The 18,309-nt window shown below is 41.7% G+C and overlaps 2 protein-coding genes across 2 annotated transcripts in view; one reads left to right on the forward strand and one right to left on the reverse strand.

Moving 5' to 3' along the window:
• Positions 1-1,928: 1,928 nt before the first annotated feature.
• Positions 1,929-8,693, forward strand: MFSD9 (major facilitator superfamily domain containing 9). The gene is made up of 5 exons (XM_010150991.1): positions 1,929-2,017; positions 3,341-3,384; positions 4,666-4,795; positions 7,126-7,335; positions 7,903-8,693. Exons 1-5 carry the CDS (start codon positions 1,948-1,950, stop codon positions 8,691-8,693), a joined length of 1,245 nt encoding a protein of 414 aa, XP_010149293.1. The 5' UTR covers positions 1,929-1,947.
• An 8,169-nt stretch (positions 8,694-16,862) lies between these two features.
• LOC104509148 (sodium/hydrogen exchanger 2-like) overlaps positions 16,863-18,309 on the reverse strand; it is a gene marked incomplete at its 5' end in the record, with an annotated part of 13,192 nt that continues 11,745 nt past the window's right edge. The window contains one exon of the mRNA XM_010150990.1: positions 16,863-17,438. Within this exon, the coding sequence (XP_010149292.1) occupies positions 17,068-17,438 (371 nt within the window). The remainder of the gene's footprint in view (positions 17,439-18,309) is intronic.

Genomic DNA, 18,309 nt, shown 5'->3' on the forward strand with positions numbered 1-18,309 from the left:
GGTTTTTTTTTTTTTTTAAACATGCAAACTGCCGTGCGGTCTGATAACAGAGGTTTGGGGTTTATCCGGTGAGTGAAACGGCGCGGTGCAGCGCCCTTGAAGCCGAGTGTTGCCTTGTGCTTATCAGGGAGCTGTTCCTTGTTTCCTTGAAATATCAGTGCTTAGAGTAAACTGAAAAAAAACCCCAAAACACACAACACACGCACACCCCCGCCCTCAAAAAAAACCAACCAAACAAACAAAAAACCCTGTGCTTTTTCAAAAACGTACCCACGAAACCCCCTTACTGTAAGATCATAATGCATAGATTTTAAAGAAAGTTTGTATTCAGTAGTGATTCATGAGCTTTAGAAAAATGTAAATTAATTTAAAATTAAAAGGGATAACTTGGAAAAGGAATAGAGTGAGTACAGACTTGCACTGTGAAACGTAGATACATTGTTACCTGCTTTTTGCTTGGGCAGTAGAAACAACGTCGTTGGTTTGGGTCCTGGAGCAAATGTTCCAGGAAAAAGTGCATTAAAACGAGCTTTGTTTCTTAGCTCACTTTTAAACAGTGTGGTTCTTTCAACCCCCTAATGCCTTGCTGACACCAAGCTGGAGTACACACTGAAAACAACCAAGAAGTGAGTGGCCTTTTAGAGGGCATGGAGTGGGGTGAAATACCATAACAAAGAGATGTTGCCTGTGATTTCAGCTTCCTGTAACCAAGCAGATACAGCATAGTTGTCATTTGACATAAGACAGTATAGGTGAGATGAGAAATAACTGCCATCTAGGATAGTGGTTAATGGGTGTTGCTCTGCCTGCAAGCCCACGGCAAGTCCAGTGCTGCCAGGGTATATTCTGAGACTTGTCCTTTCTAATGTCTATAGATGACCTGGATGAGGTCAATAAACCTCTCCTTGGGTATGCAGGTGTCATCTAAGATTGTATTATTGAAGATGTTTGTAAGTCTTGTGGTCTGTTTGCTTATGCTAATGTATTTAATAATGATTCCAACCTCCTAAGTCTCAGTTTCAACCATCAGAAGATGACAGTCTGTGAGAATTTAATGATACACATTGCTGCAGTTACTCCAGCTTTGGGCATAGTCTAGTTCAGCTCAAGCAGTCACTGATAAAAGGTGATCTTGCTCCAAGAGATCTTCTGCGAGGTTCTGCTCTGATAGAGGGCACTGTATGCTGTGCCAGATAGTAGTAGTGAAAGAACAGCTGGGTCAAGGTAGTTAGCTTAACAAAAGATTAAAAAATCAGAAGGAAGGAGTTGGAGATCCTTGTACTGTTCAGGATGGGCAGTGTCCTTTGCCCTCCTCTTACAAAACGTTTTTCACTTTTGTGTTGTTTTTTTCCTTTTTTTTTTTCATGTTTTAGTCTTTTCACTGCATTCCTTAAGTTATGCACAAACGCATGCTGTAGGTAGGTTTAGATCTACCATAGCTTCTTCCCTGTTGTGGGTGAGGGTTAAAATACTGTAGATTTTCCAAATATACTCTCTTTGCACTAGTAGCAAGTATTGCTGGGTAACTGAAATTATAGACCACTTTGAATTTAAAATATTGGTACCATGTACTTTTGTTAACCAGATAAATGACAATATATATTAAAGGAATATGTAATGTTCAAATATATATCTTCAGAATGATTGTGTCTGGAGGGGGAAAGAGGATTGCCATTTTCATAGTTTTACCTCCCCTGTGAGGCAATCCTTTATCTTTCATTTTATGTGGTTTTGTAATTTTTTACATCATACTGGATGCATTGTAGAGGTTACAACACACCACATTGGCTGTGAAAAACTTTCCTGTGTCTTTTACTCTTATATTGATCTGGAAGTTACTATTATTTAATATTGAGTGTTATTAAGCCAGGCTGCCATCATCTTGGTAAAGGTGATCAATTATTAAAATTTTTCCTGCCTTCTTTCCAGGATTTATTTGGTGTGAGCATGGTTGTTCCATTAATGAGCCTTCATATCAAATCTCTAGGAGCAAGTCATACAGTTGCTGGAATAATAGGTGAGTTGCAGTACTTGACTGATTTACCAAAGAATAAGATAATGTGAACAGGATTTTGCCTTACTGCAAATTGGACATTGTAATGTAATTCTTCCTTGCTAGTAGCATAATAAAAAGTAAGGCCAATTTCCAAGGAAAACTGTAAGGGCAGCCCTACTGTGTTAGACACAGACACCTGACCAAACTTGCATAAACAGGTGCTTGGGAAAGAGCAGTCTTGGAAGGAACAAGGAAGTCTTGTAGTAATGCTTGTACAGATGCTTTTCCAACACCCAGAAATTCACAGCTCAGCAAATTTGGGAGCTAGAGGTGTTGCTTTTAGTTGTATTGTTATTTACAGGCTTTGCAAACTATTTTTGCAGCTGGTTCTCCTGAGCTTTCCAAAGTCTGTGATTGCTCCCAGTTTGGTTAAATTCCTTGCAGCTGTCTTTTGGCAAATTACTTACTGTCTTTAAGAGTGTTTACAAGTAAATTCTGAAGGTTTTGGAATTTTATTTTAAAGATGAAGTGGTAAGATGAAGTTCCATGGTTCTAAAGTTCTGATTTATATCATATGGTACTGTTTATGGTTTGTAACAATACAAGTGGGATATTCTTCAGCTGCGTATGGTTGACATGGGCTCTTGTCTTCATTTTTTTATCACCTTGATTTTTTGTTTTGAATGGAATTTAGCACTTTTCATGAAATAATTCTGGTTCTGCTCTGAGTTGTCAGAGTATCCTTGTAAGCAGCAATTCATCAAAAATATGTTTTCAACAGTCTGCTTTGACTTTTACTTTTAAAAGAAACTGGGGTTTGAGATGTATTCTTATAAATAAAAGAGGCTGGCAGATGTTTTTCTCTGCTTCCCCTTTGCTGCTTCTCTTCTGTTACTAAGTGCTGCTAAACAGCCTCTGAAATGAGAGTAGGGTCTGTGGTTTTGTCAGGGCTTCTGTGGGGCCTTGTAACACGTTGATGTGCCAAGTGGAAAGTAATTAGTTCCTTCCAGTAATGAAATTCTCTCCTGATTCTGAGAGTTTTCTGCCTGATTCTGAGAGATTCTGCCAACTTATAATTGGCATTATAATTGCGAATATTTAATACATCGTACAAACCAACATCCTTTATTACATCGTTGTACAGGTTTTCAGCAGAAACTATTTCCTTGGTTATGTACTCAACTCCACCCTTGATTTTTCCTGCTCCTTCTTCCAATTCTTCTAGAAAATTATTCCCAGAGTTTCTCTCAGGTTTCCTCATTTTCCTCATTGTGCAGTTTTCATTTAAATAAAAAAAGATTGCAGTTTAATTTTTAACATTGGTATTTTATTTGTTTGTTTTAGGATCTCTCTATGGTATAATGCAACTATTTTCCAGCACATTTGTGGTGAGTTCTGACACTGGATTCCTGAGTATCTTGTTATTTCTATGGATTTTAGAGGAAAAAAAGGATGAGGTTAATAATAGTGTCTCTTGAAATTTTTAAAATGTTTGTAGTGTTTGTATAAGTATTTTTGATTGGTGGATCCAGTTTTTAGTTTGTGTGGAAAATGTTTGTTTCATTTATGGGCAATTATCAAATTTTTCAGAACAAAAGAGAATATAGTCTTTAGACAAAAACGAGAACCCAGATTTGGGCTCGGTCATATCTTACTGAGCACGTCTCACTCACATGGGGTTCTCCTCAGTGCTGGTGCTAGGAAAACCGTTGTCTTCAATGCAGTTGCCTGTCCAGAAAGCAGTCTCACGAGTCAGCTCTTTAGAAGCCCGTTTGCTTTCACTGTTTAATGAGTGGTGCCCTGTAATTTGCCATATGGCCTAAATTCATGCATTACGCCTTTGAGCTTTGGTTTTGTTTTCTATTAGATTTGGGGTTTTTTTTACATCCTAATATAAACAAAAGTGCAAGGACTAAACATCGAGGCTGAACCTCTTGAATGTATGCTTTACATATCAATACCTTAGATCCCTATATTTAGTCAGGAGCACCTTTAATATTACCCTGCCACCTCCTAGCTTTCAAGAGAGCATATTTTAAGCATCTAATGAAAAAAACTGTTGCAGGGTTTATTATGCAGGCCACCTGGGATAATTTGCTTCTGTAATTTTGCGGCATTTTCTTTGGACTGTAAGACTATTCCCTACTTTCTTAAAAATCTTCCTGTTTGGAATCAAGCTGATTTATAAGCATGCTACAGGCAAATTTACTGTTTGCTCTTCTCATAAATACTTCCTACTTTTCTGCACTCAGATGACAAACTCACAGCTAAAAGCATTCCTTTTCGGATGCTCAAGTGTCTAGTACACAGCATTGTTGCTAAAAAACATTTCTGGGCATTTGTGGGAACATTTTCAGTGGGCCCCTACTACTAATATTTCATGGTGTTCATTGCAGGATTGTATTTTTAAAATAAATAAGTTATTTTAAAGAAAGCTGTAGGCGTGACATTAAACGGAATGAGTTTCTGCAGGTGCACTGCCGGCAGAGCAGAACTCTGCTCATCACTTCGAGATTTTGAGCACTTAGGAATGTTGTGTAATAAGCTTATTAAGGTTTCCTTGACACTACTTTGGTCTCTTTTCTCAGTTTAATGTAGAAGTACTGATTGTTCACTGTACGAAGTCAAATGTTATAAAAGGCTAATCTTAATTTCCTGCTTTATGAAAGGGCTGCTGGAGCGATATAGTAGGAAGACGGTATTCCCTGCTTTCTTGTATTCTTCTCAGTGCACTTGGTTACTTTCTTCTTGGAACGTCCACCACTGTGTTGCTGTTTGCCATTTCTAGAGTGCCTGTAGGTGAGTAAATGCTTGGCGTTCTGTAGTTTAAATTCTCTGTAGATTTGGCTTGAAAATTACTAATAAAGAAATCACAGTATGTGGATGGCTGTGTAGCAGCATCATCCAGCAGCACCAACTGAACCCTAATAATGGAAAAATCTTTACTAATTGAACATTCTCGTGACGTTTTTATGAAAATAATTTGAAATGAATACTCAAAACCAGTCACAACTTTTATGCCATGTTGAGTGGATGAATTTTATGAGAGTAGAGTGCAGCAATTCCTTGAAAGAGGCTATTGTAAGGTTAGTCATTGTACTGGGTTTGTGTGGCAAGGTTTTGGTACTGGCGAGGTTAGAGGGGTCACTACTGTGAGAACCTGCGAGAAGCCTCCCCTATGTCCAATGGAGCCAATGCCAGCCAGTTCCAAGATGGACCCGCCACTGGCCAAGGCCGAGCCTATCAGCAATGGTGGTAGCACCTCTGGGATAGTGTGTTTAAAAAGGGAGAAAAAACCCTGTGCAACTGCAGCTGGAGAGAGGAATAAGGAGATATGAGAGGAACAACCCTGCAGATACCCAGGTCAGTGGAGAAGGAGGGGGAGGAGGGGCTCCAAGCGCTGAGGCAGAGAGTCCCCCGCAGCGCTTGGTGCAGACCATGGTGAGGCCAGCTGGGCCCTGCCTCACCACAGTCTGCACCTGCCCATGGAGGGTCACGGGAAAGCAGAGACCCACCTGCAGCCCAGGGAGGGCCCCACACTAGAGCAGGGGGATGCTTAAAGGAGGCTGCGGCCCCGTGGGAAGCCCATGCTGGAGCAGGCTGCTCCTGAAGGACTGCACCCTATGGGGGGGACCCACACTGCAGCAGTTGGTGAAGAACTGCAGCCCGTGGGAAGGACCCACTCTGGAGAGGTTGAAGGAGGTCTGTTTCCTGTGGAAGGGACCCCATGCTGGAGCAGGGACAGAGTGTGAGGAGTCTTCCCCCTCCCTCTGAGGAGGAAGGAGCAGTAGAGACAATGTGGGATGGACCGACCACAACCCCCATTCCCTGTCCCCCTGTGCTGCTAATGGGGAGGAGGTAGAGAAATGGGGAGCAAAGCTGAGCCTAGGAAGAAGGGAGGGCCGGGGGAAGGTGTGTTTGAAGATCTAGCTTTTATTTGTTATTATCCTACTCCAATTTCATTGGTAACAAATTAGATGGATTTTTTTACTCAAACTGAGTCTGTTTTGCCCATGATGGTAACTGCTGAGTGATCCCTCCCTGCCCTTGTCTCGACCCACCAGCCTTTCATTATGTTTTCTCTCCCCTGCCCAGCTGAGGAGGGCAGTGACAGAGCAGCTTTGGTGGGCACTGGGCCTCCAGCCAGGGTCATCCCACCCCAGTCGTAACAGATAGACAATATGCCAGATCACTGCTGGAAATCCTAATAGCTGAACACCTTTTGTAATATATTCTGATACAGCAAGCATTGCTATGACCATGAACTCATCTACTAAAGGGCGTTTTTATGGGCCATAGTCTTGATTTAGGAACTGTTTGTAATGTTTCTTAATTTACAGACAATTTGCTTATGAATTATTTGGTTGATATTTGGTTTTTTAGTAGAGTTTATAATGCTAACAGCACTGTGAGTGTGCCAGCCTTGCCCTGGTCAGAGGGAAGGAGCATAAAAGATTGCATTATTAGTATTCCTGCAGCGTGCTTACCCTTCTGTGCTCTTCTTCTGCCACCCGCCAGTCTCCCATATGAATTTGGTATGTTACAGTCCTGGAAATCTCCATACTCGGCAAAGTTGGTACAGAGCTGTGCTCGTAAACAGACAAGCCATTCCTTGTGCCAGCCTTGCCCTGGTCAGAGGGAAGGAGCATAAAAGATTGCATTATTAGTATTCCTGCAGCGTGCTTACCCTTCTGTGCTCTTCTTCTGCCACCCGCCAGTCTCCCATATGAATTTGGTATGTTACAGTCCTGGAAATCTCCATACTCGGCAAAGTTGGTACAGAGCTGTGCTCGTAAACAGACAAGCCATTCCTGAAGTTTCCCGTTTTAGGAACTGTTTTATTCCTGGTGTGCTCCAGTGCTCAGATAAGTTACTTCTTTTCTCAGCAGTACTGCGGGAGCACTCCTCCACAGATGGGGGAACAATTTTGATTCCTAAGTCCAAGTCTTTGAACAGCCAAGACATGGTCATGGCCCAGCATGCTGCATGACTCCCAGCACTGAAGAATTTGTGGTTTATGGAATCTTAAAAATAGATTTTGAACATGGATATTTCAGATAGCTTCTGTCATCTTAAATCTTACGGACCGAGCAATGCCTGTTTATTATTTTCTTCATGTTATGTTGCAGGTATTTTCAAACACACGCTCTCCATCTCTAAAGCCCTGCTTTCTGACTTGGTTTCTGAGAGAGACCGCCCTTTAGTGATGGGGCGCTTCAACGCAGCCTCTAGTGTGGGCTTCATTCTGGGGCCTGTCGTTGGTGGCTACCTTACAGAGTTGGAAGATGGCTTTTATCAAACGTCTTTCATCTGTGCCTCTATCTTCCTTCTGAATGCTGGTAAGTGGTGTGTCATATGTTACATCTCAAGTCCCTTCGTTCCTCACTTCTGTGTCTTTATGCCGTTTGTAGTACCTTGAATTCATGGTCTGTTCATCATACATACGTGGTCTGTTCTGTGGCATACGTGTCCTGTACACTGATGCTACCCTTTCAATTTGAACCAGTGTGGAAGGGCAGGAATTTTGAAACAGTTAACCTCCAGATGCTTCTACTTTGTAAAATATATATACACATACCCCTTTAGCATTCATACACAGGCATGGGAAATTTACATGTGCCCTAAGATGAAGGCTAGAAATTTTGGCTTTAGCCTTTAGATTTGCTTATATGTTGTGACTGTTGTCACCTCAGTGTTTTCCTTCCGTGCTTTCAGCATATTTAAAACTGAACTGATACTGTGAATAACACTAGACTTAATCTTTGTACATTTTTTAAGTGAAAAGATGGTTCAAAAAGTCCTTTTTTGAATTTTGATCTTTACATTAAGTAAACTGTTACAGTCAGACTAATGTCTTCCACATAAAGTTAATTGAAAGCAATCAACTAATTTCTTGATCTGTATAGGTCTTGTCTGGATGTTACCTTGGAGTGAAGAAACCACCGGCAATAGGGAACATCAGCAAGGCAAGAAAGGAACAGACAGTTTCTCAGCAAAAGCAAATTGTGTCCCACGTCTGAACTCGGCAGCTAACGGAGCCATGGCAAGCGGTAGTCTTTTCCAGTCTTCGTGGAGCCAAGTTGCAACAGTGCTGAAGAGGATTAAAGGAATTGCGTGCTCTGACCTGTGGGATATATTTTTAGTGCGGTTGCTGATGTCTGTTGCTATACTGCTGTACTACAGTAATTTTAGTCTGGCCTTGGAGGAGAGATTCGGGGTGAAACCTCTGTTCGCTGGATACCTGATGAGCTATAGCAGCGCGCTTGGAGTCCTGGCTGGTTGTCTGCTCGGACCAATAACAAGACTCTATCAGCACAACACTTACAGAATCTTGTTGCACTCCAGCACTCTGACCTGTGTGTTGATTTTCCTGTTTGCGTCAGCGCCGAGCATATGGATGGTCATTTTGTCTTCCACGTTCTTAGCCTTTTCAACTACTATAGGTCGTACTTGTATCATTGACCTTGAATTGACCATTGGTGGGAATGAGGCCAGCGGTACCCTGCTGGGTGTTGGACAGTCTGTGACATCAGTGGGACGTATCGTTGCCCCGCTTCTTTCTGGAATTGCTCAGGAGTTCAGTCCTTGTGGCCCTCCAAGCTTAGGGGTTGGACTAGCTTTAGTAGCTATTCTGATCATGAACGCCAACAAACAAAAATACTGCAGCCACGGAAACGTTAAGTTAAAAAAGCATTAGCTGTCAATTTGGATTGCGCAGATGTCTCTTACAGGAGGGGCAAAGTGAATCGACCTGGGGTGATGCTGACACCTGCCTGACTTGTACAGTAGTAACAGGATCTTTTAAGAGGGCATGTTATGTTCATGTGGAGGCAAGTACATATAAATGTTTCTGCTGCAGGGACGTTCACTCTAGCCAAATGTTACTCTAACTGATACCACTGGAATGCTTGTGAGAGGGGCAGGTGTTGCTGTATTGTACTGGCTGGGATTTTTTAATGGATTTTTTAACGTTTTTGGAAGGAAAGAAGAATAACGTGAAATACATCCTGCTTATAGCTCGTGTTTGAAACAGTGTTTGACAGATTGTTAAAAGACAGAAATCAATTCTTCTTATTTAACCAGAGGTGAACTTTTGTTATTTAATCAGAAGGAAAATTTCCCGTATAGCTCATTAGCCTTAATTTCTTATGCTGTGGTCTGCTGCCATTTGTCTGCTGTGACAGTAGCTTAATTAACAGGGTGTCTGCTGATGTGATTTTGCTAAGCACACTTTGTCTACAAAACTTGCTGCGCAACATAATTAAGCACCTTGGGGTAGCCATCCAACCCCTGCCGATTCCTGGTCCTTTCCCAGGTTACAGCATTGGGGATATGCTAACTTGACCTATTAGAAGGCCTATAAAGGATAATTTTAGAATAATATGGGGCCATTCAGACTGAAACGGAGACTGAATGTAAGCTTTATTGAACTTGAACTGCTGGTTTCTGTTAAGTAATAACTTTTACTGAGCAACTTTGTCATAAATTATTTGTTAATATTTCCTGTGCAATTTTTCTACCCTCATTTTAAGAATAAATTTGCTTCTTAATTCTTTTGAATGACTGTTAAAGTTGCTCTGGAGCAACTAGCCGTAGTTCATGGATCTTGATTAATGCACTCCCTCTCACTTCTGGAGGCATAAGTGACATTTCAGTGACAAGAGAAAAGCTGTTTATTTGTTGTCATTTTAGTCTTCATCTGTCTGCAGTGTTTAACCCATGAGAGGTTACTCTCCGGGCAGTACTGAGAGTCGTAGCACAGTCCTGAGCTACTTCATGTTCATGCTCGGATTACATGCCAGTCACCACTGTTGGCATTTCACTTGAAACATAGGAAAAATGTATTTTGCAGGGACAACGTTCCATATGCTTTTCCTAGTATTACTTGATGAAAGTACAAAGGCAACTATGTGTCATTCCTGGGGGGTTTTTTGTTACAAACGATATAGTTACCTCCTTGAACGCATCTGTGTAAATTGTGTTGATTCATAGGTGGTATTTTGCCTTTTTTTTTTTTTTCCCCTTCTTTTGCCTTTTCCAGTGCCTGCTATCATTTAAATTCTTGCAGAAACCTCAGTGATTCCAATGGCAGCACTATGGGAATATGTATAGAATTCTGAGTTGTTTTAATTTTATGTATTGACATAACGAGTGTGTCTCATTGCTGCTATGATTTCAGTACATATCCTCAGAGCTCCTTATTGTAATGATGTGCATCCCATTTCTCCCTAGGAGCATTGAGGCATTTTCAAGTGTCTTACCTCTTCTTGTCTTGCTTGGTAAATGCCCCCAAACATTTTCACCTAAATTTCTTATTTTCTTTCTTTTTACTTTTTTTTTTTTTTTTTTACTATCTATTCCCACCCTTCTGTAAATCAGGGACTTCTGTTTTGGAACTATAGCAAGGGATGAAGGTAAGAAAAAAACATCAAAAAAATTAATAAATATTAAAGATTTAGTAGTTTTTACTGTACTTGTTGGTTATATAAGGTAACAGATAACATTTACCCTTCAAAGTTGTTGCATCGATTAAAGGTGAATTCTGTAAACACCATAACACTCAGTTTATAATAACATATACAGCTACCTGAATGCTGCTTTTTTCTTATAAAACCCTCAAAACTTCACTGATTTTGTGAGTGAAAAATATGCTTTCCCCAACCAGCAAATATTTTTAGTTTATTTTGAAAAACAGTTCTTCATATATGCTAAATAAAAATGAAATTAGATGATGAGATTGAGAAATCTGTGGAAGGTTGTTCCAACAGATGTCACAGAAGAAAAGTTTTTACTTGTAGGCCAGAATGTTTTCTGAAGTGCTGCAGAAACATTTCTTCTTTGTAAAGCCTCATTTACAGGAAAATTGCCCTAGTGGTTTGTTGGTTGTTTTTTTTTTTTTTTGAGGAATAGAAATAAAAGGAAGTGACATTCCGGGTCTGTCATTTTGTTGCTGTGTGCTTTCCCCTCTTCCTCTGCTGAAACTATGGTACAAAATAGAGCTGTTCAAGTCAACATGAAGTGCAGATGTTTTCTTTTTCTCCCAGCTGTTCCTTTGGGTCTGCTTGCTTTTCACATAGAAGGCACAGGAGCCAAGGGTTCAGCCAAGAAGTGGCTTGACAGTAAATGAAAAAGAAGAAATAAACGAAAGCAGAGAACTCACCAGTTTTGCGATGGAGTGCTCACAGCTACTGCTCCTAGTGCCTGGAGACCATGGTTGGATCCCCTGTGCTGCCTCTTAGTTGCTGTAACTGTGCAGGTTTGGAGAGTGATGAGTAAATGACATCCCTGGGGATGAGGAGGTGTGACTCCCCCATTTTGAGCTGAGGGAGGAGCAGTTGCAGCTATTTTTGGCTACAGTCTAGTGGGCTTTACTGAATTACTCAGCAGTTTCTTGAATCCAATTGCAGTATCCGAGGACTAACAAAACAGAGATCTGGATATGGACTAAAGAAAATAAACGTTTCTACCTGCAAATCACTGCAAGTTAAGATTTTTCTCTTGCTTGCAATTACTTTAGTTTTGGGGTGGCTTTCTTGGGCTTGTAGGCTAGGTTGGGTTTTATTGCTCTTTTACCTTTTGAAATTTTCACTTTTTAACAGTGACTTCTGGCCTTTACGATCAGCTGATGTTGAAGAGGCTGCATATACAATGTCGTAATTTGTCCCTGTAAAACCGGTATGTACGGATTTTGTTGCTTTCAAACGATGAAGCCAGTGTGAGATTCACCCCGTGTTGGTGTATGCTGCATGCATTTGAAGAGATCCTTTATAAAAATACCAGTTCTGCAGGTTTCCGTTTCTTGTCCTCTTTTCCCCCAATTTACTTACCGCAGCACCACCACAGAGGCCGGGCCATTCTCACTTTTCTCAGAACAGGTTGATTACTGAGCAGATAATGCAGCAACAACACAGGACAAGCGTTGCTTACTAACGGGCTTCTCGTTACTGCAGGCACGCTGTCATGCCATCGCATTCTAGCTGATGGGAGCAATTGGCTATGTTCAAGTGCTGCCAGCCCCCGCTTTGGTTTTGGGTGCCGTGGAATATGCCTGGGTGAGGGATGTTTTATAGCCTGGTACTTTGGGATTTGAAAACCCAAGACCCGACTGTGCTGTCACTGCTATCGTGTGGAAGGCTCATTCCCAAAGAGCTGATCGTGAATCTCGTAGAACCTTTGAGACTCCAACGATTATGAGTGGAACTGAAACTTCTTTGTCATAAATAGGAAAAATTTTGTAGAGCTTGTTTTAAGGGGAAGTCTTGAGAAACTTGTGTTAACTTACAAGGAGAAATGAAGCCAAATTTCTAGTTATTTTTAATCGTAAATTAGCATCAAAGACCCGTTTTTGAGATGTGCTACGTGATAGGAACTGCTCTTCCATTCTGTCAGATTTGTAATAAATAGCAGGTCTTGGATATGAAAAGTAAATGAAGTAAACCGGAGTATTTAAAATGCTTTTTCCTCTTTGTGGCAAAAAATTACTTTCTGAAACGAAACCTGTGGCAATTAGGGTGCTGCTGTAAGTCACAAATCCTGAGCATAAGCCTGAGCACGTTTCAGTTCACGATCCAGCGAGACTCACCACGGCAGCTGGTGTAACTATTACTTTCCATCCTGCAGTCACAGTCTTTCATATTCGGTCCAATCTCCCAGGATAAAAAGGCTTCCAAAGCACGTCAGTGCTGTGCGGACAGGAACGGTGCTAACCCAATCTCCCACCGTCTGGTCTAGTGGAAGGTGTCCCTGCCCATGGATGGGAGGTTGGAACTAGATGGTCTTTAAGGTCCCTTCCAACCCAAACCATTCTGTGATTCTATTACAAGATCTGTCTACTACCTGCACGAACAATTCCTCTGATGGCTAAGATTCTCAGCAGGGTATCCAAGAGGGACAATTTTCAGCCCCAGCTTTGGTTAACTCCCAAATGCTAAGGTTTCTTCACGCATTCAGAGGAGAATTAAGCTGCTGTGCATTTTTTTTCCTATTTAAGTGGCTCCCCATTTAGCTGGCCATCTCATAAATAAGCCGAGGGAGATGAAACTCTTTGATTGTGTCAAGCACAGCTGCAGGTTCACCTAGGAAATGCAAGTTGTAGCATGATCTGCTAAAATGAGGGATTAAAAAAAGGACTGTTAGTCCTCTCCTCTATCCCGGATTTAAATAGCACCTGAATCAGATAGTTCTGTCTCTCTCTGCTGCATCCTAAAGCAGTTCCTGCTTCTCCTGCTTGGACACACCACCCCCTCCATCCTGTTTCCTGGCCTGAGGCTCCAATCTGCTGTTGGCCTGGCAGGGGCTGTGTGTTGCTGATGCTATGTTTTAAGCATATTCACAAGCGTATTTTTATAGGATCAGAGCTCTCGTGATACAAGAAGCATTCCTCCAGCCAGTTTCAAAATCCTTCACCTTTACTTGAGGAGCTGGGGGTGTCGGCAGAACTGAGACCATTTTTGGAAACGGTGACCAGCTGAAGCATTTCTTGCAGCATCAGCCTTAAAACGTTGCTGGTGTCTGCAATTGGTGGACTTGGCATCTCTTGAAAAAGGTGATGGAGCAGGGTGTTTGCTCCCAGAGACCCCAGGATAACTCTTCCTAACAGTGTGCCTGTTATTTTGGTCAAATTTTAAACTTTGTTTCTGCCCATGATTTCTCTGTGGCTTCAGTGGAAGAGGATCTTCTCAAGTTTCTAAATTGTTATGTGGCGTGATTTTCTTTTGTTGAACACCTTTGGTTTCGGTGGAGCTTGCATTGTACTTCAGTACCAAGCAGGAGAGCCCTTAAAATTTTGTCTCTTAGGGCAAATTATTCTCGTTTTCTCTTTCAAATATCTGCTTAGATAATGGGTGTCTGTCTGCTACCTAGCCCTTGCTCTACCTACTTTCTTGTCCTATTCACTTTCAGTTTATAGGCCCCTCAGCAGCTGAAGGGGGAAAGAAATTCTCGGCAAATCTTCATTCAGCATGCACAGGCTTATATTCTCCTACTGTCACCAAAACTGGACAAATGGGCATTGCGCTTCCTCACAAGTCAGTAAAATACTACAGAGTATACTGGGGAATCCATCTGGGAACAAAAAATCTGTGGATTTGGCGAGTTTCCCAGTCACTGCTGAAGATGTGGTTTCCAGAAAAAGTGAAACATGTGCCCAGCCACTACATGACTTTCCCCATCAGATGGTGCTCGAGGACAGATTTATAAGGCAAATCCCTCTCCTGCGAACTCTTTGATGCAACATGAAGGCAAATCCTCTGCAAGCTGCAGTTAGATGGGCTTTTTAGAAAGATCAGGAAGTGCTGTTGAACTACTTTTTGCTTTTCAAGAAAATTAAAAAAATAAAACAGGATAGGAAAAGGCAAACCTCTGACCCAAAGCAGAGGAAGAGCTGAATGAGAAGGGCCGTGCTGGGACACACACCTGCTGCTGTCATTGCTGCTGAAAAGGAGAACACCCAGGAAAGCAGCTCCCAGCCGTGACCACAGTCTGATCAGCAGCAGTGGAGAAGAGCCTGAAAGGGATGGGAGGAGCAGGAGTGAGGAAGGGAGAGAGCACTCGTGAGTCCCCAGAGATTCGTGCTACTGCTTAACAGTGTAACCACGCTGGAGATCTGCCTTGATGCTTGTGTGCTCTGGGTCTCAGAGTGCTTTGGAAAGGTAACAACGAGCTAGCAGGCTCTGAAGCACCAGGAGCTTCCGACCGTATTTCATTAAAACAACCTCCAGTTGGATGTGCTTGTACCATGGGGCACCCACTTCCAGTACCAGTGACCTGAGGATGCACTGTTCTAATGGCCAACCAGCAATGCAGTGAGGTGCCTGAAACCCACATTCACTATTTAAAATTGTGCCATAAAAAAATGACAATTTGGAAAAAAAGAGGCAGCTTTCCCCAGATACAAGCCAATTGCTTGGTCATTATCAGGACATGAATGAGAAAGCTCCACAGAGAGTAAACTAAATGTCAAATGTGTAACATTTCACATTTATTTATTTGGTCAGATTTCAGACAGACCTGATATAAATCACCTAATCTAATCTGCAAGGAGGACGTGGTTTCGAAACTGAAATCCAAACTCCAGGCTTCTTTCTTATCCAGACATGATCCCAGTAATGCAGTGACAGAGCACTCATTGATAATTTCACTGATGGAACATATTTTCCTGTTGAAAGACAAATTCAAATTTCTTTTTAAAGCTTCGTGGCTTTGTTTGAACCCAGTTTTATTTCCAAACGGGAGATGATCATTAAAGGACAGTTAAGTATTGCCTTCTGCAAAAATCATTTGTTGAGAACAGCCACGAACATCTGACTGCGATTTCTAGGGTCTGCATAGCCTTCCCTCTGCAGCTTAGACTTTGCATGTGACACACAGCAGAAGCTTCCACAGCTGGAACAGAGGAAAAAGACTAAAAGACCTGTGCCAATAAAACAGTTTAGGAAGGTTTGCCATTTCAAATACATACGTGAAATAAATGTTACTGAAAAGCTGTTAGAAGAAGGAAAGTCTTAAATCCCCATTTACCAACCCCGCTCACGAACCTTGGAAAGAAATCTACCCTGTGATTTTAAAAGGAAATTCTGATTTTTAATAGTTCTTTCAAAACAAGCTTAAATTAAAAAAAATATTAATCTTATTGCCCACAGATTTAGAAATGTGCATGAAAAAGAAAAGTTCTGATTTCACAGTGTACATTCTTCAATGAAAGTTATCAATCTTGTAACAAGTAGAATGACAGTGATTTCTGCGTTGTGCTGAAATGTGTGTGTGTGCTAACGCAAGCTCAAAACTTAAGACAGATTAAGTGGGACAGAAAGTGGAAATTCCTGAGAGCTACAGTTAAGTATCATTTATTTTCACCCTCCCTTCCCATATGCACTCAAATGGCAGCCATTTACACTCGGATGAAGAAGTCCATGTTTCTTACGGATGTTATTAAGGTGCACAGTGACTTTAACCAATTCCAGGGCCCCGCTGTGCTACTTCCCTGGACAAAAAAATGAGACGGAACATTTTTGTTCCTCAGAGTGCATAGCTCAGACAAAGAAAAGATTATCTTTCCCCTTTTACAGATGAGGAAACAAAAAGTAAAACAAGTTGACCAGGGTCACAAGCGTGAGTGAATGAGCATTCTTGGGTCTCAGTGGTCCCTGACTCAGACAGGAGACTGCTTGCTTTGTCTACGTGCAGCCCTCTGCAACTACTCTACTGTTGCATTTGCACTGCAACCAAGAAACTAAGGTGCAAAAAAGCAATTCTGAACAAGAACATTATTTATCTACTTGAAGTTTTCTCTTTTTAGGGCTTCTGGTGTCCTGCTAGGTGCTCTCAGCTCTTCTCAACGTTAGTGAAAAGTCACGGTAATTCAGATTTCCTTTGGTGATCCTCAGTACCATTCAAAGGTAACATATTGCCAAAAATTCAGAAAGAATTCAAGCTATTCAGGTCTTTTGTCTCTGTTGCAACTCCCTTCTATATTTGTATTTGTAATTCTGCTCCTTCAGCTTCTTCCTCCTCTCCTTCCTCTTTTTCTGTATCACAGCTCTTCGAACAAACTGGGCTTCAGGAATATATTCATTCTTCTTACAAAGTCTGTATGATAGGTGCATTGTGCAGTTTTCAGCATTACTCATATTAAAGCTCTGGTTAAAACAAGTATTATTTGATTATAAATAAAATCTGAAATGCTACAAAATTTTTTTAAGAACCCATTCATCACCAGACTTTCAACAATGATTTTCAATAGATAACTGGGTATTGAACCTGCCTGACTTGGTTCCACAGAAGATGATGTGATAAGGCACATTTCCATCCTATTTTAATAGTGGAAATAATATAATTAAAGCATTCCTATAAGTTACTTATAAAAGAGATTTTTTTTTAATGTCTTCAGCTTTGCAATTGCTGCAGTATTTTTTTCACTTACTTAGTGGCATTGACTTTACCCAAATGGAAGTGGTTAGATCCATATTGAGGCTTCGGGCTTTTTTTTTTTTAATGGATCCCATAGTCTGATCAGATAGTTTAAAATCCCAATCCGATACTGTTTATCACTAGGAGTTCTCTTTTTGCTGTGTTCAGTACGGCTGGTTCTCAGGCTTGGTTCTCTGCCTTTCCCCCTGCGACGCCTGCCTAACTAGCCGTGGCGGTGGCATAGGTCTGGCTGACCCATGGTCTGCAGTCAAATCTTCCCGGCTCAAAGTGCCAAATCTTGGTCTCGTCAGCAGTGGCTGCCTGAAGCCAGTGGATGGCTGAGGCAAGGTGCTTGGCTCCTGCTGTTCTCCTCGTCTGTCCTGGCTCCCGTCAACTTCGTTCTTCCACTCCACCCTAAACTCTGGCGGCGGCCTCTGCTGTCTCAGCCTCTGGTCTCTCAAGATCTTCCCTGCTCTGGGTCTTAGATTGAGCACTGTGGTAGCGGCATCCATCTCAGAGTCACTGCTGTCACCCACTGTTAATTGAAAGCAAAATTAAAATTTTAGGTGGAGAATAATACCGTTTCAGGGATATTCAACTAACAGCACATTGAGTACTAGCAGCCATCGAAGAAAGTTTCCCCACCTTTCCTAAATTCCATGCTTTCTTATTAAACCCAGTAATAGACACTTACCTCTCTGCCAGGACAGAGGATAGATTTGACCTCTCTCCCCTCAAAACTGTAATTTTTAGAAAGGCCTCGCTCAGCTATTCCATATTCGTCAAGTGGCCCGCCTGTTTGATTTGACATTTTCCCAGTTCTGGCTCTGGACATGGAAAAAAACTGTCTGTTTGATCTACCTGAGGTCAAGTCCCCACTTATGTCCAAGCAGGACAGAAAAACAAGATTTCTCACCCTCGCATCCCATGAAATCTAATCTGAGGCATTTCCAGAGCACAACATGTAGAGGGGCTCTAGAAACTTGACCTGGGAAAAAGAGCGTCAGTACTCCACCGTGCAAAGGATCTCCCATGGTCCATGTGCACATGGAAGGAAACATCCTGCCCTTATTACACCTGAATGTAAGATACCAGAGAAAAACCACAGTGCGAATGACACAAGTTGCAAGCGCTGCAGACTCCTTCACCCCCTGACAGCAGAGTAGAAAATGGTCAAGTAACCGCTGGCATCATCATTCAGGGAATGCTCTTAAATGATCACTCTCAGGTAAACCAAGCCGGCAACTTTCCGGATACGTACATGTATATATATTCTCCCCAGCAGACTGCTTTTAAATAAACATCTTTGTCAGAACTTGCACACTTCAGTCACTTTGATAATCATTTTAACATTCATAGAATCACAGGATGGTTTGGGTTGGAATGGACCTTAAAGACCATCTAGT

Source organism: Eurypyga helias, unplaced genomic scaffold (genome assembly GCF_000690775.1).
Source record: "Eurypyga helias isolate BGI_N326 unplaced genomic scaffold, ASM69077v1 scaffold11314, whole genome shotgun sequence".
NCBI lineage: Eukaryota > Metazoa > Chordata > Aves > Eurypygiformes > Eurypygidae > Eurypyga > Eurypyga helias.

Excerpts from the sequence above, each read along its gene's own strand:
- MFSD9 (XM_010150991.1), top strand. The coding sequence starts at position 1,948 with ATGGTTGTTCCATTAATGAGCCTTCATATCAAATCTCTAGGAGCAAGT. Across the intron at positions 3,385-4,665 it reads TATTTTCCAGCACATTTGTG|GGCTGCTGGAGCGATATAGT; the intron begins GTGAGTTCTGAC and ends GCTTTATGAAAG. Across the intron at positions 4,796-7,125 it reads CATTTCTAGAGTGCCTGTAG|GTATTTTCAAACACACGCTC; the intron begins GTGAGTAAATGC and ends GTTATGTTGCAG.